This window comes from Ovis aries, chromosome X (genome assembly GCF_016772045.2).
Source record: "Ovis aries strain OAR_USU_Benz2616 breed Rambouillet chromosome X, ARS-UI_Ramb_v3.0, whole genome shotgun sequence".
NCBI lineage: Eukaryota > Metazoa > Chordata > Mammalia > Artiodactyla > Bovidae > Ovis > Ovis aries.
The window spans coordinates 100248502-100272303 of record NC_056080.1 but is presented as its reverse complement, the minus strand read 5'-3'; the positions used below and the strand labels follow the sequence as shown (position 1 = coordinate 100272303).

At 39.5% G+C, this 23802-nt stretch overlaps 1 protein-coding gene and 2 non-coding genes across 10 annotated transcripts; all 3 read right to left on the bottom strand.

Annotated features, from left to right (window-relative positions):
• On the bottom strand, positions 1–23802 carry PABIR2 (PABIR family member 2). 8 transcript variants are annotated; one of them, XM_012107295.4, is made up of 11 exons: positions 23418–23802; positions 22760–22897; positions 20539–20617; positions 15013–15069; positions 14666–14709; positions 14527–14581; positions 14175–14276; positions 13787–13872; positions 13186–13250; positions 10622–10718; positions 1–2719 (listed from the first exon to the last, which is right to left on the bottom strand). In XM_012107295.4, exons 1-11 carry the CDS (start codon positions 23528–23530, stop codon positions 2575–2577), a joined length of 981 nt encoding a protein of 326 aa, XP_011962685.2. In that variant the 5' UTR covers positions 23531–23802; the 3' UTR covers positions 1–2574. The 8 variants fall into 8 exon arrangements, with proteins under 8 accessions (XP_011962685.2, XP_027818749.1, XP_027818746.1 ...); XM_027962948.2 differs by having other exon boundaries at positions 1–1762; XM_027962945.2 differs by having other exon boundaries at positions 13186–13247.
• On the bottom strand, positions 6964–7103 carry LOC114111846 (small nucleolar RNA U109). The gene has a single exon (XR_003587583.1). It is a non-coding gene; the product is annotated as a small nucleolar RNA U109 (small nucleolar RNA).
• On the bottom strand, positions 10855–10944 carry LOC114111847 (small nucleolar RNA U109). Its single transcript, XR_003587584.1, has one exon. It is a non-coding gene; the product is annotated as a small nucleolar RNA U109 (small nucleolar RNA).

Here is a 23802-nt window from a genome sequence, read left to right as displayed (position 1 = left end):
TTTTATGCATGTGTACACAATTTATTAATTTTGCATTCTAAGATATACACAAGGTCAGCATTTCACAAAACTTATTATTATTCCAAAAGCAGTTATCATGAAACACAGTGATTATATAAGTCAATCAAGCAAAAAGAGCATCTATTAAATTTTCTTATCATGTCATCTCTTATACTTGTTTTCAAATAGAAGCTTGAAACATGATATAGTATTAGAATAGGAAGAGAGAATTTTACTTTATAACAATGATGACTTTCCAAATATTAGACTATATATAAAAATAAAGTACTGTCACCAAAGCTCATCTGAAGGCTAGCATCTCTATCTCTTATTTATTCCAAAACAATCCCTGCAGAAACTTAACTTTCTAGTCACTTTAAATGATAAAAATGAACCTTGGCTTAAATAGTAAAGTGAATCATCTTCCTTCCTAGTTCTCAAACCAGTGGAACAATTAATTTCATTTTCCTATCCCAAGTCTACCCCACCACAGAATTTCAGAAACAAATTTAAATATCATTACATTCTAAAGGTTACGTCTCAAGAGTCCTAAATTAGAGCCAAAAAATGATGGCTAAAAGTGTCCCTTAAGGCAAAGAAGACAGTAGAGAGAAGGTGGATAAATATCCTATAGGAGAAAACCATCTCTCAGTATTATATAGGCAGAAACTCTTAACATGGTTCTTTCATAAACAGAATAAACATACTGCATACCATTGAAGTAATTTTTCTTTAAAATGGCATCCTAGAGAACAATCTTCATAATACATACATTCATGTTAAGTTTGAAGGATTATGGATTTTGCACAGGTGAAAGCCAATATGAGAGATAAAGCCATTAATGGCCATGATGGTGGTTATCACAATTTAAAATAAACAACACAGCTGATGCTGTAACAAAATTACTTACTGCAAGCTAAGTGATGGTTTCTTATAATTCAGAGAGAACAGGCTTCCCTTCGAGCCCTACGGTATTATTAGTCTGTGAGCACCCTCAAAGTACATCATCTTCCTTTAAAATTCAAGGATCTTTGCCTTCAAAAGACACAAATGCAGTAGTTTTCATTTCTTACATTCATTTAAAAATGGAATATTATGGTCCTAGCAGGCAAATTTGCATGTCAAATACCGACAACCCAACCACGGTGTCTGAACACTGTAAGCAATCTACAGACATTCTGCACAGTTTTAAATAATAAATAAAACAGCAATAGATTACACTCAGGTTTTTAAAACAGCTCTATCGCGATTCTCCTCTTTTAAATGTTAAATAACTTATGGTACTGCACATTTACTATCATGTACACTGTTGACAGCCCAAACAGCTTCTTAAAAACAGAATGCACAATGACACTGACTTTGGTAGCTCCTAAAAGCTTCCTTGACCTTTTATTGAACTGGATTCGGATTCTGGTGGCAACACAACAATCAAAATACAGTCAACAGGACCACTCACCACACGACAAAAACAAACGACTCTAATGACAAAAAAGTAGTCAGAAAGAAGCAGCAATAGAATCAATATGTAGCAATCAGACACATAAAGCCCCTTTTCTAGCCTACCTTATGATAAATAGCTTATAACAGCACAACATTGAACGCCAAGGCCCTTCAGGCCTCCTTACACCACCAGAGACAAGCTGTCAAGCTCCATGTATGCTTTTCTACATAGTGGTTTGTATGTAAATAACATTATTCATTCATTTGTAGATGCTCCACACATCTGGTCAAGGCAGGAATTTCTTCTCCTTGAAAACACCACCTAGAAACATTAACAATATTTTATATATTCCTTAGGGCAACAGGTTTGAGGATAGCAATATCAACTGGGGTAGATAAGTCATAAGAAGCTGTGGTGACTAAATCCAGCATCCTGTAAGTCTGTTTACATTCTCAGCACTATAATCAATCCTCACATCCTATACTCCAATAGCAAAGAAGCGATATGGATAGTAATGAGAGCAACGACATGTTTTTTCCCCCTCTGTGAGAAATGGCAAGGAAGCGGGTCAAACAGGAAAGGGAAACAAAATAATGTACTTTAAGCTGATGCAGAAAAATAAAAATTTAATATCATCAAAAGCAATTAATCTAATATTGTGAGGTAAAGAGATTTGAGACTTATGTAGTCAAAGAGAACAACAACAACAAAAATCTCTCAAGCAAGAGAATTTCTGATCAACTCCAGCTGTCATGTCACTGCTGGGGAAAAGAACCATTATCGAAAATACATATTAGTGCTTTCCTTAAACTATAGACTCTAAAATAGGTGCTCTTTGAAGCACTGAGAAATTTTATATATATATATATATATACATACTCTAAGCAATCAAAAATGAGTATTTGAGATTTCATTACTAGCTCAAAATGAGATCAGCGTAAAGAAACATAAGTAAGGTTACTACACTTGTAAAATCAAACTTTAGAGAAAAGTGGTGCCAAAACATAACGGCATTAAAGTGGTTTAGATCAGTAACACTTTAATCCTCATTATGGATCAAAGTTCTCTGCGTTCCTCCCTGAATATATTATGCAGGAAACAGCAGTTAGAACACTGAATCAGAAATGGGTAAGTCACTTGGGTGAGAGATCATCCATCAAGATGAACGGAGAGCATGAATTGGAGCATGCTACTGGAGCGTCTGCGGTTGTGCTGCCTTTAGCCAGCGATTCTGAGGACAAGCCACTGCCGCTATTACTGCCATCCAAAATATCTGAACTGAGGACAAAGCAAAAAGAATTATAAGCAGATGCATCTATCAGGGTAAAGGCAAACATAACATGCAACGACATGGTTTCAAGAACTCATGGGTCAGTACAGCACTGGTAAATCATAAAAAGCATAAAAGCAACAGCAAAACTACAGAATGTCCTATGTTCAGATACCTGAGAGAGGACAACGTCACAGCCCGAGTCAGACACTCAAGGCTCTTTATTGTTTGGGTGCTCTCCTGGAGGCACTGGAAGGTCCGATGTACCAGTAAATGTTCCTCTGGATGTGTCATGGTTTCTGTGAGGGAGTTCCCCTACCTTCAGTTCAAGAGATTTCTACCCTTGTATTTCTTTTTAAAATTATTTTTATCTTTATATTAATATTCTTACCTTTCTATCAGCCTTCGAGTAACAGGAATGGTTACTCTTGGAGGTACCCTGGACTGCTGGAAGTATTCTAGCAAGTATACTGCTTCACTGTCCCTCCATTCCCGAACCATCTTTCAACTGCTCTGGATTTTGACACTTCCCCGCTCCCAAGAGGTCCTAGATTCAAAGACACATTTTTTTTCCTACTCTCCTCCATCATTTGCCTTTTATGTTCTTCTGATTTTATGAGTTTCTTAGACTATTTCCTTTCCTCTCGCTTTCAAAATGCAAACGTCTCCCCCCTATTCCTAAAAGGCTCCTTTCTTTAATTCCTTCAGTTACCATCCAGTCAAGCATTTACATGGGTACCCTCACAGACTATTTGCCCCTTTCATCCTGATAACTGGCTTCTGCTCCTCTCCTTCCATTAAGACTCCTGTTCTGGGCATCAAGAGCCTCCAGAACCCAGTCTGGGGATACCTGACCCATCCGGTCCAGGCGACCATGTGTCCCAACAATCAAGCTCACCTGCGTCATGAATCCAGCTTCAGACTTTAGCAGCCACAATTCACAGCCCTCACAATCTGACCTCAGGCTGCCCTCCTAGCTGTGACTCCTATCAATCCAACATGTAATCTCTATGCTCTAGATTTGGCCTGAATTCACTCAATTCACTTCTTCTAATAGTTACTGAGTACCTGCCAAGTGCAGAATGTATGCTAGATATTAGAAATAAAAAGGGATATAAGACACACATGATCCCTGCCTGCACTAATTTATAGTATAGTACAGGAGATGCACACTTAAATAACCATACTAATAAATATATAATTCGAATTTGTGATCAAAGCAGGAAAAGATGCAAGGGGTTCCTAGAGTATATAACATGGGTGACCAGATCTAATTTGGAGGAATACGGAGAAATGAGGCTCCCTCAAAGTGAAATTTGAGCAGTCGTCTGAAAGATGAGTAGGCATTAACTGGGTAAAGTTGGGGAAGAAGCATGGGTATGCCTAGGAGCCAAAAGCAGGATACTGTTGCTACAGCACAACGAGCAAGAACATGATGAGAGAAAGCTGGCGAGGGAGTCAGGCAGTTTTAGGATCTACACAGACATACTTTTTACTTTTTTAACTTTTGCCCCTGCCACGAGGTTTGTGGGATCTTAGTTCCCTGACCAGGAATTGAACCCAGGCCCTTGGCAGTGAGAGCACAGTCCTAACCTCTTGACCACTAGGGAATTCCCATACTTTTTTATTTTTGAAAAGGAAACAAAGCAAAGGATTGGAGAAGGAATTGTGAATCAGCAAGTATGGATTCTAGTTTAAGTTTGATCACTAGCTCCTTTGCCCATCCTGATCTAATTGCTCTGAGACTAAGCATTATGACCTTAATAGTAATGTTTCTATAAATTTCCAAATTAATATATTTCCATTGTTAAATAACCTATGGTTCATTTGGAAGTTTCTGGGCTCTGTACCACCCTTAATAAAATGTAACTTTCCCTAACCCAGTTTCTCTACTCTTCTAGTTTCCTTCAAAATGTCCTTTTTTTCTATTGCTTGTGGATTGTTTTCAGGTGGAAACAGAATACAAATAGCCTTTGGAAAAGTAAAAATAAAAATGGAAACAGTATATTCCACAGTCCTCCTACTCTATGCTTACTGCTGTCAAATGCATCATTAATAATACCACTTTTAAGTAAGAAGTTTGGAAAATTTAGCTGGCTCTAGTATTTTTTTCAACCAAACGGCAAAACGGGTCTAAAATATGAAATTATTCAAAGTACTGAAAAAAGTTGCACAGATAATCTAAGACACTGGAAAATCAAAAGACCTTTATATTTGCCTTTGGAACATATGTGATTTTTCCTCCTGCAGCATTTTGCCTAGACTAATATTAAAATGAATTTACTTTCCTAAAGCACATATTGGCTGGGAAGCCGAAGGACACGCTCTCTGCTAGTTGGCAGGAAGAAACAGGCTTGGATTAACATTTGGCCACCAAGCAGATAATCTGAATATAAACACTTTCTTATTCTAAGCAGACTGATGGTGTGCCCTGGGTTAAAAGATTCCATTTGCAATAAAACCTGCTTGCCTGGTGAATCTGTACTCATTCAAAAACACAGAACATGACTCATGCTGTGAAATCTGGTCTTCTGACACTGTTGATTACCTTAAAGAAATAAGGTAACGGGGACGTTTACAAAAAAAAGAGTCTGAACATTTCACTTCATATATTAGTTTTAGGAATTTCTTCTCTGGTATTAAGTATAAACATATATAATTATGTTTCACTGACAAAGAATAGCATACTTGCATTTTGTCTACAGTGCAACTTAGATTCAGAGCCTGGTAAACCTTTAACCAGATATTTTCACTAAACTAAAATCCAGTTTCTCTTCTAAGTAGCCTGGCACTACTATACATGGTCCTAGAAGCAGTGGCTATAGGTCACAGGTTACACATTATTAATATATTCACAAGCAAGGCTTATGTGATTTTGCAAGCCACAAAGAGATCACTGTACAAAAGTGATTTTCAGTGTCTGCTGTTAAACCTTCTACTAGGGCTTCAGAAGCAAAATGTATGGTCCAATTTAAATTTCTCTTTTTATTCCCCAGTTTAAGCTCTGGTGGAGGTGCTAATGAGCCTTAGACTAATGGCCCAAAGCCAAACAACGGCAGGAAAGCAAAGGACCTAAATAATTCAAATTGGATATAAGAATACGTGAAACAAAAATAAACTAATTCATTCCAGCCACTGACTATACAAATTGAGACACTATTTGAACCATACCACCAAAAATATTTATGACTGTTAAAGTAGTGCTCTCTGTCTAAAAAAGCTAAGGGAGAAAGGGGAAAAGCTAAGGAAGAAAGTGAAAAAGCTAAGGGAATCATCAAAGCATTCAATGATAAAGTAACAACAAAACTGGGTTGTCCAGTGTGACTCATGCTACTATCCATCTGGCTGAACCACTCTGAACCTTGACCAGTCAGTAAACTGGATTCTGTGAGACGAATGGCAGGTAGGTAAATGTGTCAGAAATCAGCCATAGCCCATCAAGCCCAGCACAGATTTTAGCATAAAGTAAGACTACAGGGCAGCCCCTGACCCCTTGGTGGGGGTTAACCTGGTCCATAGTATATGTTCTCTGGTCTCTACTAGCTTACGTCATGAAGACCCAGCATTATCTTGCTATATAACCTCTATATTTTTAAGATCATTTAAATATGATCATTTCCACTGTCACTTTGGGGACAGGAGTTTAAAAATATCAGCACATAGGGATGTAATGTACAACATAATAAAGATGACTAACACTGCTGTATGTTACAAATAAAAGTTGTTGTGAGTCAAATCCTAAGAGCTCTCATCAAAAGGAAAAATTTCTTTTTCTCTTTCTTTAATTTTGTATCTATAGGAGATGATGGATGTTCACTAAACCTACCGTGGTCATGATTTCATGATGTATGTAAGCCACATCATTATACTGTACACCTTAAACATATGTATACAGTGCTGTATATGAGTAATACTCAGTAAAATGGGAAAAAAACATTTTTAATTAAAAATACTCTTTAAACACCCCAAATAAAAAGTATCAGCACAGAAGTCTAAGCTACTCACATAAACAATCTTCAAGTATAATGTAAACGTTTCTATCATCAAATTACAATTAAAACTTATTCTTTGCACATGCCATATTTTCACGTTAAAATTTTCTTGCCATGACACATAGAACATTAAAAATACTGTCAAAAATTACTAAGATAAATCTAATGAAAAATATTTTTTTAAAAAATCATAGAGGTAAGTCAGCAGTCATGTTAACACTAAAGCACTGGGCAAGAAATTTCATGGGAGACGTTTTCCTTTTTGTAGGAGAAACAGAGTATCACATAATCTTCACTACATGGTTAGCAGCTCTGAAAATGCCTTTATTTTACACAGCATGCCACAGACAGTTTTATTCTCAAAAGAATGAGGAGCAGAACAAGAGTCCCCAGCATGCAAAAAGAATCAAAGCACCATGCAAAGGTGTACTTCCGAGGTACAGTCAAACTCTTTGATGTTCATAAGGACTAAATGCAAAATGACATAATCCTTGCCTTGTGGTGGGCAAAGTTCCCCAGATTTGGTCGGCAAAGACTACAGAATCTTTAGTAAAAAGTACATATGGGGAGGGTGGTGGGAGGGGGGTTCAGGATTGGGAACTCATGTACACCCGTGGCAGATTCATGTCAATGTATGGCAAAACCAATACAGTGTTGTAAAGTAAAAAAAAAAAAAAAAAAAAAATTAAAAATAAATAAATAAATAAATATACCATATAGGTCCATACTCAAACTTCTCATTTAATTTATACTTCAAAAGTGTAAAATTTTACAGATCATTACTAGTATATAAACTTTAAAGTTTTAAAACCTATCTTTTCTTTGTGGAATGGGGCAGGGAACAAACTATAATGACTAAAATGTTGAGATAATACCTACTAATAATCTGATACCATTTCTTCCCTAAAATGTATAAGAATGGTTTCCTTTAGCTATCAAGTAGATTGTTATCCTTGGCAGCAGAAACAAGAACACAGTTAGTTCCTGTCTCTGTCCTCATTTCTAAGAATATGTCTGATCAATGAAACTCCTTTTAAGAGACAGGAATAAAAAATTTTCTGCAAAAGCAGAATCTAATTTTTACATATGAATAACTCATTTTAAAATTCTCTTAACTATCGACATAAATGTCGGCAATCCCAGTATACAAGGTGTTCCAGAAGTCTTAGTGCAATTGTCAGCTTTCATATCCTCAGAAGTCCAGATGCTACAAACTTACTAAAAACACCATTTGGAAAGTTTAATTACCTTAATATCTTTGACACTGAGTTTTATGAATTTTGAGTATTAAATTTCTTTGAAAAAATTGCATGAGCTGTATGTTGGCTTATTAGCACTTTATGAGTAGCCATGAATAAAGCAAACCTCTCCAATGTGAGGCGACACTTTTTTTTTTTACTGTTTTAGATAATTTGATTACTCCAAATTTATGACAGTCTATTAACCAGAAATTTTCTACTACTATTCCCTGTAGCAAAATTGTATTGGGTCTGTTTTCATTAATATTCTTATTAGTCCCAAATATGCTCATTTACTTTGCAGTTAAATTTTTTTACTATCATTGTCACTTATTTATGTTTGTGTTATATAGGTAGGCATTAATAAAATACAGCATTGTGCATTGTTCTTTAAAAATCTTAGTTCTATAGATGGATATTCTAGGAACAGCCTGTTCCACTCCTTATTCTTTAGCTGTGAATGATCTGCTATGTTATCTCTTTTTTATCTTCTCCCTTTTGCCTGTACATTATTCTTTGACATTCTAACAAAGTCAGTTAATAAAGGAAAACAGGCATCCAGAGGCAGTACTTTTTGTGTTTACAGAGCAAGAGTGCTGATGTTCCCAAGACTCCCACAGCCAGTCACACGTCCAGAGGACAGAGGTGGTAGCAATAGAAACAGAAGCCTCACAGGAGTTCCATGGTAGCCTAGTGGTTAGAATTCTGGGCCTTCACTGCTGCAGCCTGGGTTCAATCCCGGGTCAGAGAACTAAAATCATACAAGCCCTGTGGTACAGCCAAACAAACACAGAAGCCTCACAGCAGTCACCATCATAGACAGCTTAGATTGTGCTACTCAGAGGAATAAACATCTGAACAAAAGGAGAGGACCCTTGGTAAATAACATACATTCTCTTTTCCTTCCTTACTTGTGTGAACCTATTTCATGGCATTGAGCACAGTCACCGTATGACAATACTGAAAAAAAAAATCACCTCACCCTGTATGTTTTTAACTTGGTGAATGCTTTCTTATCTTTTAACATGAACTTGGTTACTTGGTTAGTAACTGGGTAAGCAAATCTATTTATAATGTCATGTGCCTATATTAAAACCTACTTTACCATAAAAGTGATACGCAGTTTCCACTCAGTATAGAATTTCACCTGCTAGTCCTCTCAACAAGCTTTTGAAGTTTTCTCTTTGCAATCATCTACATACCTGGAAAGGCACTCTATACCAAAATTAGCACACTAAGCTACCAAGGACAGACAGGGATGAGAGAGAAGAGAGAGTGTGGGGCTGAAAATAGCTAGAACAATCTAAAAGGCATGTGTTCCAAGGTTAGAACAGTACTGATCAATGAGTCAAATCAGCCAGAATAATCTGTGACTTCTTGGTGAACAAGAAGCAGGGGTTATCTTAGACAAAACAATGAATAAGTGATTGGAAAGCAATAATTGTCAGTCTGTATAACTTATAAGTGGCTTACATACATCTTCCATTTAGAGGACATCATTCTTTTTAAAGTGAATGCCCTCTGGGACTCTTTTTAAAAAATCCTTAGCCATAAAACTCAAATCAAAAAGTTCTGAAAGGCTCTACACAATTGCATCTACAACATAGGTACTCAGCAAGTTGATGGAAAGGAGCTTCCCTGGTGGCTCAGACAGTAAAGAATCCGCCTGCAATGCAAGAGACCTGGGTTTGATCCCTGGGTTGGGAAGATCCCCTAGAGGAGTGCACGGCAACCCACTCCAGTATTCTTACCTAGAGAATTCCATGGACAGAGGAGCCTGGTGGGCTACCATAGTCCGTGGGGTCACAAAGAATCAGACATGACTGAGCAACTAACACACATACACATGTGTGTGTGCGCACACACACACACACATATACACAAGTTGATGGAAACGTACTCAAAGATTTCCAAATATCACCTGGCCACTGCTATAATCCCTTCCCCTTCCTCCCAATACAGGTTGGAATCCAAGTGCTCAACTTTGGGTACAGGAAAAGAAGTTAACTTTGCATAAAAACACTAAAGAGCCTTAAGCTAAACTTCTAAACTCAGATGAGTCAAGCTAAAAAAGACGTTATGTGAACAGACCATAGGAATCTGGAAATGTTACTATTTAAGTGAAACCTTAGGATTGTGACAGAATACCCCAAAATATCCAAAAAAGATTTTATATCAACAGATAGTTGCTATTTAGAAAATGACCTGCTTAAGAAATGCTGGTGGTCTCTGCTAAGTTAAAAGGATACAATATTGCCTTGGCCAAAAACTTTGTTTCAATTTGTGGGAAAACCCAAATGAACTTTTTGGGCAATCCAATACAAAATACAGGCAGAGCAGTTATAATCAAGGCACACTACCCAGGACAGCCCAGAAACTCTTTCTCATGCCATCCAGCTACCGACACATTCCGAGATCAACAGCAACTATCGAGAGGCTGACCTAACAGGAGCTAGGCAGGAAAGTGAAGATGTCAAAAAGGTACACACACTTCCAAAGGTAGTACTGACTTTCAAACAATCTAGTTTCTTACACTGCCTATACCTCCATGGAGATTTCACCTCTAGGGAGCATGGATAAAAAGTTGAATATATTTTACATCATTCCAATATACTTTTGCTGTGGTTCTTTTCAAATACATCATCCCTTCATATCTTTGGGGTTTTATTTCATTTTTTACCATGAACTGAGATCAGACAATTGTGCAGCCTCCGGAGACAGCATATTGGTGGTGCCTTGGAAGAGCCTCTTGGGCTGGCTTTCAGTCTCCATTTCACCTAAAACAGAAAGAGGTGATACTACCATAATGTGACTTTACAGATACAGGCTTGCTGCTAAAATGGGGTGATCTTTGTGCGACCAAAGATCAGAATACTTCAGGCTGTTACTTGAAAGCTATTTTTCTATGTGCTTTAATGTAGAAGAAATACACTGCCACATAAGCTCAACTAAAAAGTCAGCAGCCCTAAAAATACCTTCTCATTTATTGTACATACCATGCTGTCCACACAGTCAATTTCTTTAATAGAAGAGTAAAACACTGACTTCATTAGGCAAAATGAATCAAGACTAACCACAAGAGAAAAAAAGTATCCCCTAATAGCCGAAGCTCCCAGTGAATAACAATTTATGCTAGATGATTACTAAAGACTCTTGATGTTATATATTTTAATATCAAAACATTTCCTGAGATGAAGTCAAATGGACTCTAAAGTATGCAGGCTGATAAAGAACATACAAATCAAAGATTGCTTTAGGCTACTTAGTGAAAATGAAGATTAGAAAATATACAAGTTTAAAAGCACATGTGTAATTAAAAGCAATTATTAATTAGTTCACAAAATTAATGCTGTACTGGCTACTTCAATCCTGTAGATTTTCTCAGAACTGCGGATAGAAACACTTTACACTGGAAGAAAAAACACTTAACATTTTGCCGTGGGAGACCAAAGACTAACAACTCTAAATTAGACAGAAAAAGCTCCTTTCCAAATAAGCTATGATTTAAAACACATACACACCTTGGTTTCAAAGCTCTTTATCTGAGCTTTAAAATCAAACATTAAAGACAATTTAATTAATGGGCTTATCTATACTCCATTAGGAAATTAGCAACCATGAACTTAAACCTCTACAAGAGTCTTATGATGGAAAAAGATCAAGGAAGAACAAACACAACATTCATTTTTCCCCCATATTATTAATTAATTCATATTATCTTTCCTCTGGAGCTATCCTGAAAATTACTGAAATTCAAGAAAGGTTATATTTTCATTTGCTTTTTTCCATGCTTTAATATGCAGCTTTTCAAAGCTGCTGCCAGGCTTTTAACACTTCATTAGCAAAAGACTTTAGCCCTTTTGAGCAAAGAATCCCTCCATCTGCTGGTATATTTTGGAATAGCTTTGAAATGGAACAACCATATTAAGCTCCACCAACTTCCTATAATATATTTAAAATTAATACTACTAACAATACTAGCTTTAATTTCTAAGCTTTACTTTCACATCATAGCTCCTGAGAAGGTTCTTAGGACTGTAAATAATTCCTTGCAGCATTAAGGAAAAAGACTATTTATTTATAAAGTAAAATCTATTCACTAAATACAAATCCTGTCACTGTATCATCTATTCCCCAGAGCACACCATCTTTAATTTTAAGTTGTCTGAAATATAGCACTTTTGAATCTGTGTATGATACTACTATTGGAAAGTTTTCACCAAAGCCCCAAGTATCACTTTACCTAACATTAGAAGAGTTGATTTGTTTACTAGCCCTGAAGGTGATCTGCACACACACACAAAAACTTACTAAATTGCTTTTTTAGAATTATCATTAAAACTTTCATTTAAAATGACATCCAACACTTGCAATCATGTTGTTATATCCCCAGGAATAACGACTAAACTCGTGTTAAATTTCTTTGCCTTTCTTTAAATAGACTCCATTGGGTGCCCTCTATAAGCATCTAAAACTAGCACTGAGTGAGATCATTTTCATTTAGTGCTTTGTGGTTTAAAATAATGTAATTAAAAGAGCACCCCTTGGGAGTTTGGGGTTGGTAGATGCAAACCATTACATATAGAATGGATAAACAACAAGGTCCTACTGTATAGCACAGAGAACTACATTCAATATCCTGGAATAAACCATAATGGAAAAGAACATAAAAAAGAATATATGTATGTGTATAACTGAATCACTTTGCTGTACAGCAGAAATTAACACACTGTAAATCAACTAGACTTCAATTAAAGCATAAATTAAAAGAAGAAAAAAAGAAAGTGTATTTCTTATAAACCACACACACAGAGCACTCTATTATCAAAAACCCTACAGAGACTTGAATGGGAGGCTGTTCTGTTTGGCAAGCTGTCATTTGGTGGTGGCTTATATTTGAGCATACAGTATGTGTATGGACTTATTTGCTATGACATTAACACATACTTCTGCAACATATCAACATATTTCTTTTATATTCAGATTGCTGAGAGGCGAAATTTCTCAAACATGTATTGATTATATGAATACATGAATAAGACTCAGTTATGAAGTGTAAAAAAAATACAGACGGTATCAAACAACTAATTCCCAGAATTTAGAATCACTAAAGCATACATTGGAAAAGAACATTGCACTATTTCTTTAGAAAAAAGGAGTTAAGCTTTGAACTAATTTCAGACAGAAACTGTTAATTTGTAATTCAAGCTGGACTATGTTTAACAGCAGAAGGGTGAGGCATACCTTTTCTTTTAAGAGGAGCAAGAACACTGGGCCTAATGCACTTGATTGGACTCTGGCTTCTCCTGCTTTAAAGAACAAACAGGATAACAGTAAGTACTTTTGGCAAATCAATACAGTTTATAGCCATATAGGGAGAAATGGACAATATCTGTGTTGTAGGCTGAGTAATTGAAATGCCAATACATGATCTGACCTGGCATATGACAATCTGGAATAACATGGCATTTTAAGCCATTTTTAAAAACTCATTTCCTAAGACAAAATATCCACAACAGTTGTTGTTTTTTAAAGATAAATCTTATAAATAAGTTATTTGGGATTTTGACTGGCCTAACATTTTTTTCCTTACTTTTATAAAGAATACATTTCCATATGCGTGAAATGTAAACTAAACATAAACTGGCACTATGTCTCAAAAATTAAATATGGTAAAATGTTAACAGTTGAATATATAGGTGGTAGGTATATAGACGCTCACTGTGAAATTCTTCCAGCTTTGCTGTTTGAAATTTCCATAATAAAATGCTGAAGAAAAAGTTCACCAGAGAGACAAATTTAATGAACAGCCTTTCATCCACATTGAAAAAGCAGGTTTACTTACGTGGAAAAGCGTCTTGGGCTAGGAACGGGACTTGGTGGTAGCCCACTGCTGCTCACAAACATCTGCAAGGATGGTGAAAAACATTGCTAGGAAAAAACATATATTAAAATAGTTCTAGTGTTCCAGTTTTCAAAAGATTCTTCTCAAAATGACAAAAACATTTTAGAACTACTTACCTGTCTCTCATATATGTTTATGAGAGAACAGATGGATGGATAGATAGAGTAACAGATTTTTTTCTCAAATTACTACCATAGACTTCAATTAATTTTCCTTCCAGTCATTGAATTCATCAAAAATTAGGTGATTTGTGTTTGTGTATTGTGCATTTTAGAAAGTGATCAGCTCAATGTGTGAAAGAGAGTTAATATCTCATCAGTGAACCTACCTTTCCAAATCCTCTGGTGGGTGATGGTGCCGGAGAAACAGGAATGAAGTCAATCCTTTTAGGAGAATATAATTTCTCCTGCTTGTCAAAATCACTATCACTCTGTAAAAAGAAAGTGTTATTTCCTCATAATTCACAAGTCAACACATCACTGTTCTTTACTACACAAACACACCTACGCTTTTACAGATATACACTCCTAAAAGTTGTAATTTCATATTCTGGTGGGAAAGCAGAGAACAAATGCTGAATTCAGATTTGGAGACAGGAGGGCCAAAAGTGAATGAAGCCAATAAATAATACAGTGGGCTCTAGAAAATTAAAAAAACAAGCAGATATGTGAAAACTTTACCAGGCTCAAGCTCTCATCCCATGACTGGCTTATCTGCATTGCAGTTTGCACTTCTCTAAAACAGACAAAAATGAACAGCCATCAGAGCTTGTAAACAAGACATACCTTAGGCCACACCCTGTTCTTGTGAAGCACTAACCTTTCGTGCGCAGTTTCTCTGTTCATTATGTCCATGCCTTCCTCCTACAAAGACAAACATGTGCTGAAAACAGAATATTTATCCACACAGTTCTCTATTTCCAAGGAAACGAAAAGGACTTTTCTACTTCATTTGACATCATCAGAGTACAGCAGGACTGACATTCTAAGATTGTCACCCATGCCACATCTGTATTTTATCTGCCCACTCAGAAGAATTTTAACCTGTCTATAACTAACCAGAGTGGCAGCCTGACTCACTTTTAATACCTAATTCTGCAAGGTGAAGATAAAATCAAAATGCAAAATGCAGAAAATTACAGATCTGAGCCAGTAAGTAAAATTTACCCTTTTGATTTGATGCAGTCTGCTGCTAGGAATCCGATTAGGTGAGGTTGACAGCAACTGGAAAGAAAAAGTCAACATTTACTATTTTTTGAACCACAAAGCTGTGGTCTGCTGTCAGTGCCAGTGTACAACCTCTTCCTAGATAATTTCTCATATTCTTCTGAGAAATCGAGCTCTTTAAATCACTGAACATTAATGCACTAGAGAAGCAGTACATTCAGTCTTTAGAAAGTACACCAGGTGTCCAACCTCAAAGCACCATCTGTCGCTAGACAGGCACTGACTTTAACATTTTTCCCAAATGAATGCAGAGCTGTGTACATTTATGTAAAAAAAGACTCCAGGTCTTAGAAATAGCCATTACCCCACTTAACTAAAATAAGGAACTCTGTATGAGGGGAAAGCAAAAACCCTGATTCTATTCATTTTTATTACCAATGCACCAATGGAGGAAGATGAGCAAATAAGCCCAATAAAATATTTTGTCTAATTTGAACAAACTCTGAGAGATAGTGGAGGACAGAGGAGCCTGGTGTGCTACTGTCCATGGGGTTGCAAAGAGTTGAACACAGCAACTGAACAACAACAATAATATTTTATTTACAGTTAATGTTTACTGAAACACTTTAAAAAACTGCAATAAGGAGATTTTACTTGCATGATCTAAGTCAATTCTAAAATTTGATCATTAATGCTATCACCACAAAGCTTACTAGTTCAGGAAAAAAAATCAGTGTAGAGGCAAGGTACATTTTAAAGATAACTGTTGCTTTCCTTTAGATCATTTTCTAATAACACAAAGACGAAATGATTTGGGTACCAAAATATGTTCCTTCAAAAACCATCATGATCTGATCATGAAATGTGAAGTAAAATTCATACTAACATCTTAACAGCAGGGGGATGATGAAAGGTGAATGAATCTGTAATACTATAAAGCGAAATACGACAATTATCCTGCTACAAGAGCCCCTATCCTATCAAAACTTTAAACAATACTAGTGAACTCCGGGAGTTGGTGATGGACAGGGAGGCCTGGCATGCTGCTATTCATGGGGTCGCAAAGAGTCAGACACGACTGAGTGACTGAACTGAACTGAACTGAACTGTGGCAAGTATTATAAAGGAGTGATAAACTAAAAAACTAAGTGTTTTAGGCAGAAGCTAATTCAGGTAAAATTTTTTAGTTATCCACTGAAATAAGATTTTACCTCAAAAGAGATCCCTTCATTTCCCACCCCTTTCTTTTATTTCTTCCTCTCCTAGGCTTTAAAAAGAGAAAAATTTTACCAGTAAAATTCTTTTCACAAGTATTTCTTTTCCATTACGAAAGTAATACATGTTTGTTGGTGAACTCTTGATAAGGCCATTTGAAAAAAATGCTAAACTACAGGGCCAGTAAATAAGGCAGGCAAGACTCTATCAGGACAGTAGGGCAGAGAGCATGAACGGGTCCATCGGGGAACAAAACAAACCCCAAAGGCAGCAAAATAATCAGGAAAGCCAAAGGACTGCCAGAAGCTGACTGCAGAGAAAGTCACCAGTTTAGATGGTAGGTCTACATCCTACACAACTCGTCAGTTTGAGACAGGACTAGAAAGTCGACCCAGAAGAGGGACAGAGAACAGCAGAGCTGTGTCTGGTACCAGCAATGAGAGCAATGGATGGGCTGAGGAAAAAGCCAAGAACCTCAAGGAAGTGGCAGTTAATGGTGTGAAATAGAGCAAAGAGCTCAAGTGGGACCAGAAAAGAGGTCCCTGACACTGGTGGTCAAGTGGGTGCTGGGGGATTTTACAGGATGGTTTTTGAATGGAGTTGTGATAAGTGTCTTGAGATTATAAACTGGATGAATTGTTGGCAAGGAATTAGAGGTAGTTGAGTGTCTTAATCCTTGGAAGGAAAGTTATGACCAACCTAGATAGCATATTAAAAGGCAGATACATTACTTTGCCAACAAAGGTCCATCTGTCAAGGCTATGGTTTTCCAGTGGTCATGCATGGATGTGAGAATTGGACCATAAAGAAAGCTGAGCACTGAAGAATTGATGCTTTTGAACTGTGGTGTTGGAGAAGACTCTTGAGAGTCCCTTGGACTGCAAGGAGATCCAACCAGTCCATTCTGAAGGAGATCAGTCCTGGGTGTCCATTGGAAGGACTGATGCTAAAGCTGAAACTCCAATACTTTGGCCACCTCATGAGAAGAGTTGACTTATTGGAAAAGACCCTGATGCTGGGAGGGATTGGGGGCAGGAGGAGAAGGGACGACAGAGGATGAGATGGCTGGATGGCATCACCGACTCGGTGGACACGAGTTTGAGTGAACTCCGGGAGTTGGTGATGGACAGGGAGGCCTGGCGTGCTGCGATTCACGGGGTCACAAAGAGTCAGACGTGACTGAACTGAACTGAACTGAGTGTGGATTAAGCTTTGAAAAAACTCGGAGAGAGGAAGGGAAAAAGGCAAAGACAGACCTATGAAGAAAGAGGCTTGTTTTCCAGATACGGGATGTGTGAGTTGGGAGAAGGCAGGAGGGAAAGAGCCAGCAAGGAAGGGACAGAGGACACAAGATAGAGCAGAGACAACAGACTGAGCAAAGGTCCAGGGGAGTCCAACAACTTCCCAACCGTTAGCAGAAAGTCCCCCATGTGAAGGGCAAGACTCCCAGGAGAAGAAGGTCACTGGTTATCTAAGAGAAGTGTCTGCCATCTCTGCAAAGTGAAAAGGCTCAGGTCGTCTGCTGAAAGTGCAAGGAGGTGAGACAGGAGGACTGCCATTTTTGAGAAGATTTTGAATATTGCTTTGGACCCAACACTCCTTGAACCCAACACTCCAGGGAAGAATGTACTGTTTGCCCTTCAAATGTCTAATTCCTCTCAATTCCTATCTGGAATAAAGGCAAGAAGAAACATGGTCACCAAGAAATAAAATATCAGTCACTCTGAGTACACCTTCCCTCTGCCTTTCTATCTAATCAGCAAATCAGATCCTACTTCTGCATGTCTCTTTCATCAGCCCCCCAACCGCACCTCTTTCCATTTCAGTCTGCAATACCTCACTTTGTGCAGGTTAAGATGGCACATGAAAAGTGAAAGTGAAGTCACTCAGTGGTATCTGACTCTTTGTGACCCCATAGGCTGTAGCCTACCAGGCTCCTCTGTCCATGGGATTTTCTAGGCAAATAGTACTGGAGTGGATGGCCATTTCCTTCGCCAGGGGATCTTCCCAACCCAGGGCTCAAATCCAGGTCTCTCAGTGAGTCGAAACCACAGTTTTAATGTCTAACATGTATACTATCATGTAAGAACTGAATCGCCAGTCTATGTCTGACGCAGGATACAGCATGCTTGGGGCTGGTGCATGGGGATGACCCACAGAGATGTTATGGGGAGGGAGGTGGTGGGGGGGTGCATGTTTGGGAACACATGTAAGAATTAAAGATTTTAAAATTAAAAAAATAAAAAAATAAAAAAATAAAATAAAATAAATTAAAAAATAAGAGTACATATGAAAAAAAAAAATCCAGATCTCCCACATTGTAGACAGATGCTTTACCGTCTGAGCCAAGATGGGACATAGGTAAGTATATTAAGATCTGTAGAGCTTGTGGTGACATAATACATATGGTGTAATCAATATTATGAAAAAAGTAGCCAAAGGGTGCTGGGGAAGGTGTCCTAAACCAGAAAACCAGAGAGGAGAAGGGGAAAGAGTGAAGAGAGCATAGGGATCAATAAAGAAGAGTGCATCCACACATCCCTTCAGCAAACTCACGCATTTTAGCGCAGCCAGAAGGAAGGCTATTAGTGAGATGAGCCCCAAATCATCTAAGAATCTTAGATGCTAAGAATCTTCACATCTTAGAAAATAGCCAAGTGAAGTGCAGAGGGGCAAAATCATTTTCGCTTCTTTGCTATGCTATTGATATCAGGAACACAGCTGTAGAACATGTAGAATGATTTTTCACATACACAGCAAAAACGAGTAGTTCTATTTTCTAGTATCCTCAGGGAAGAAGGTGCAGGAAACCAAACCTCCAGAGAGCTATCATTTCCCCCTTGAAGTATCTGTAGACACTTTAGCTGGGAATCTTAAAAGTGTTCTATCCTCCGTCCCTTTCTTAAACAGATTTTACCAAACAGAATAGCACTGGAAGATGTCTAGTCTAACCCCAGCTCTGCCACTTATTCGGAGCAAGTCACTTTGATCGGCTGAGTCTTAGCTGCCGCCTCTTTTAATTGGGAAAAACATCTTTTGCCCTGCCTACTTCATAGGGGTTGCTATGAGAATTAAATGTGTGAAAGTACTCTGTAACATGTAAAATACCATATAAGTGTAAGTATTACTACAATTTCAGAAAAGGTTAATGACCCAGATATTGTAGGAATATCAATTATTTTACAGTTTGATGCCAGTGACACCCTCAGGGTCTATCAACAGGCTCTCAGCTCTAATACTAAGCCACAGACTAATTCTGTAAAAACCTCTATCTGCTTTTCAGTCTTCCCCTCTCCTCCCTTGCTAGCAGCTGCTAATACACCTTTAACCCAAATGTACTACTTCCGATTTGCTGTTTCTCACACACTACTGAGTTCGAAGCTTATTATAATTGTGCATAAATTTTAGATGATTCAGAGGTCAGAGAGCCTCTCCTATAAATAAAATGATGAACCTTTGTGCACAGACTATGGAAATCTGGTTCAGCCATTTAGAGGCCTATTTGCTTACACTTCATACCTTCCGGGGCACTGCAATTACTGGATAAGTGGACTCCACATGTGAAAGGCTACTATATAAAAACCTCTTCATAATTTCTCCCACCACGACCAACTAAAAAGGTGATCCGTGATGGCTCTGGCTATATAGACCAGTCACCATCAGCACCTCTACTGGGAATGCAAATACAAGCATTTTCAAGTAGACTTTACTTTAAATAGATAGCTCTGTCCAACAAAAATAAATACTCTGCTACCATATACATGATTTTTGCATCCTAGGACAAATAAAGACCTATTCTCAGATATAATTAGAAGTTAATCCTGACTTACCCCTGAGCTTCCCTGGTGGCTCAGATGGTAAAGAATCCTCCTGCAATGCAGGGGACCAGGGTTTGATCCCTGGGTTGGGAAGACTGCCTAGAGAAAGAAATGGCAACCCACTCCAGTATTCTTCCTGGAAAATTCCATGGACAGAGGAGCCCGGTGGGCTACAGTCCATGGGGTCGCAAAGAGTTGGACACGACTGAGCGACTAACACTTTCTTACCTCACAACCATGATGCAAGTATTGACAAAAAACAATGAACAGTGTTTAAAAATACCAAGTCCCACAGTCAAGAAAAATTTTTAACCAGATTTCCTTTTTGCACCAAAAACTGAAAATGGCCACGGCATAAGCAGTAAACAAGACAGGTAAAATCATTTGTTTCTTTCATAAGCAGTGGTGCCTAGCACACCACTTCAAAAAAAACCAACATTTGAAAGTGTCGCCTCCAATCCCAACCACTAAGGATACTTACTCCTATACTTACCAAGTTGTGACGGCTCATGACAGTTGTACTATTCCTCCGAGCTCTAAACGTGTAAGGTTGAAAAACCTGTGAAAGGTCACTGGAAAGTAAAAAATAAAATGATTTATGTCTTCTCATATAAGATATCCTTCGGCTGTATGAATGCCAGTTCTCTGGTTAACACTGAAGTCTTCGATGGCCCCTCAACTCCTCACTGTCCTCTGCAGAAAGTCCCCAGTGGTGTGCTGTGGAAGAGAGGCTGGCTGAGATACTAGTCTCCTCTGGGCTGGGGGACAGCTAGAAGAGGTATGGGGCGGAGCTCCAGACTGGTTGCCTCCAGTTCCTTCTGGTCAGAATTCACGCCCCCAAACCAGTTACCACCAGACACCAGTAGCCTCATCTGTTTACCCCAGAGGATCTACCTGTAAACGTTACTGCCTACGTGTGCTGTCACGTGAGTAGAGCTGGGGAGCCCTCGTGCCCAGTAGGAACCCTATCAGCACATCTCCCCGTTGCCCTAAACACCTGTGCTACTCTGTAACCCTGCTTTTCAACTACATCAACAGACCTAGAGATTTGCTCACATTGCCTCTTCTGCCTCAAATGCCCTCCCTCCCACCACTCTCTGTCAAAACCCTTCCTATCCTTCAATAGCCATCTCAGATGTCAGACCCTCCACAAGCCTATATTCATTCCACAGACCTAATGCTATCATTCCCCTCTTTGCACCCAAAGAGTACAATGGGAAACCAGATGCTTCTTGAGACACCAACTTCACCTTTTATTAAAGGCAAGTGTGCATGTGTTTTAAACCCCTTGGGAGAGGTGTTTTGGTCACCCTTGCAGTCCTGAGCAGAGTCCCATGCCCAGGACAAGAGGTGAAGAAGGATTTTCAAGGCCGAACTGGATTGGGCTTGGTGGATGGTAGAGATCACCTGGATGGTGGAGATCACCTAATCCAGCTCTCTGAAATTTTGAATTAGAAAACAGAGACTCAGAAAGGCTAAGTGACTCATTCCTAATCATAGCCAGTTAGGGAGAAAATTGGGACTAGGCCTGGTCACCTCACTCTTTCTCCTGTCACATCATGCTACTTTCAAATAATTACTTAAATCATGAAGCAAAAAAGCAGCAACAGTCTAAATGCAGGTCAACAGGATCTCCCCAGTCCCCAACAACTGCCGGCTTACAAGATTCCAAAAAATACCAATTTATTTTTATAGTATCAAAAATTAATGTAGAGCTGAGGACACAATTAGGAAAGCAAAGAGTCACTTCACCATTCCCTCAATGTTGAAATATAATAAAAGACAAAAGGTAAGTCTGCTTTTTCCCCAAAATAAGGATATCATAATCAGTTTGATAGACAAGGATTACCTTTCTCTTTGCCTTCACTGTGCTTGATTAGTGTTTTGGCTAATTCTACTTCCATCCTCCTTTTTTGGAGTCATTCCATTTCTACAGGGTCTCACAAATTGGCTTTAAAATGAATTGTCTAATTACAAAAGTGAAATGTAATAGGCTCAAGAGGTCTGCCAACTTAACCTTCACTATCACAAGAGTCCGCCTTAAAATAGACCCTCTGGTGACTTACTGGCAGGAAAACACAAGAACCTACCACTAAAATTCAAGAGTCGATTCTTTCTATTGTTTTTGAAAACCTGCACTTTCACTTACCTAAGCTACATGCCACCCTTCATTTTTTTATTGACTGGAATGTGTTTCAGGCATTTTTAGGATCTGAAAACATTATGACAAATCTGAATCACTTAATAGGACATGAATGTGGCATTTAATTACAAGTTATTAGATAAACTGTGATTTATCGAAGTAAACCTCTGTTAACGCCAGGGTTCCTAAACTAAGCTTAGAAATAGCAGCTCTTAGAGACAGGTGTCAAGTTGCAATCCTAGTTCCAGGGGCTTCAGTCTGACATTCAGTGGTGTAAATTAGGCAGGGCAAGCAACCTGTTAGAAGAGCCAGAAGCCTGTTGTAGTTCCTTTGAGAGGGGCCAACAGAGCCACAGGTAGAGAGAGTCCCATTTTCCCCACACTGCCCAGAGTTTAGGGTCAAACTTTCACTCCACCTTGGGACCCAAGTCACTGTCAAGCAGACAAGTCCCCACCCCCTCAGCGTGGTGAACTCATATGAGCTCCAACTCTCACTGGAGGAAAGGAAGACTGCTTGCAGCGGGTCGAGGAGCTCCTGAACCCTGCACTCCATCCTCCCCAACCGTCCTCACCTGAGCCCATGGATCAAGGGAGCGCTGTTGGATCTCCTGAGGGTGCCCCCATCAGATGTGTCAGGCTCAAAGTCCAGCTCCATTTTCTCCTGAGCCATGTCGGAGGCTTGCATGCAGCACGCGGACAGTGCTCTGCTCCTGGTGCTTAGCTAAGGACTCCCAAGACTCTCACTGCAGGACTGAGCTGCTGGGGACTGGCAGCTGGGGGCGGGGGCTAAGGGGCGGAGGCTTGGGGGCGGGGGCGGGGGCGGGGGCGGAGAAAAGCTGGAAAGAAGGAGGAGGGAAAGAGGATGAGGATGATGAAGGGAGGCTGAGAGTGAGGGAGGGGAGGAGGATGGAGAGGTGGTGGTGGTGGGTGACAGAATAAAGGAAGAGAGAGGGGGAAAGAGCAAGAGGGAGGGGAAAAGGATAGAAGGAAAAGCAGGAAGACAAAGAGGGTAAAGGAGGGGGACAGAAAGGGGAGAGGAGGTAGAGGGAAAGGAGGAGGGCAGGGTGGAGGGAAAAGAGGAGCACGGGAGCGAGGGAGAGAAGGACGGGGTTTGGGAAAGAGGAGACAGGACGAGGGAGAAGACAAGGGAGGGGTGTGGAAACTAGGCAGCAGGGGAACTCATGCTGCTCTTTTGGCCAACGACCTCAAGCGGGGCCGCGCTACAGATACCCGAGCTGCCGGGGCAGCACTAGCACCGAGGAGCTGACAGTCGGGCAGGGCCCGGCCGGGCGGCCTCGGCGGCTCCAGCTCCCCATGCTTGGGGAGCCGGTCCAGCCCTTCATGGTCCGTGACCCGGTTCCGGAGGCTCCTCAGCCCTGCTATCCGAGCTGCTCCCCCTCCTCGCCACCCCCTCCCTGCCTGGAAGACAGGTCGGGGGTTTGGCCAGCCGCCGCCGCTGTGCCTGCTTTTCCTTTCTTGGGTTCTAATGGCCTGGGGGAACCCCTCGGGGCCAAGACCAATATCTACAACCTGCAGCCTTTCACTCCTCCCACGCTGCCGAAGCGGGAACCTCAGCAAAGCCAGGTCTTCCGCGTCCGGGCACCCACTGGGTCCT

Coding starts and splice junctions, on each gene's coding strand:
- PABIR2 (XM_012107295.4), bottom strand. CDS start 23,530: ATGAAGGGCTGGACCGGCTCCCCAAGCATGGGGAGCTGGAGCCGCCGA. Junction 13,873..14,174: donor CCACCAGAGGATTTGGAAAG/GTAGGTTCACTG, acceptor GTTTTTTCCTAG/CAATGTTTTTCACCATCCTT. Junction 10,719..13,185: donor TGCTCCTCTTAAAAGAAAAG/GTATGCCTCACC, acceptor TTTCTGTTTTAG/GTGAAATGGAGACTGAAAGC.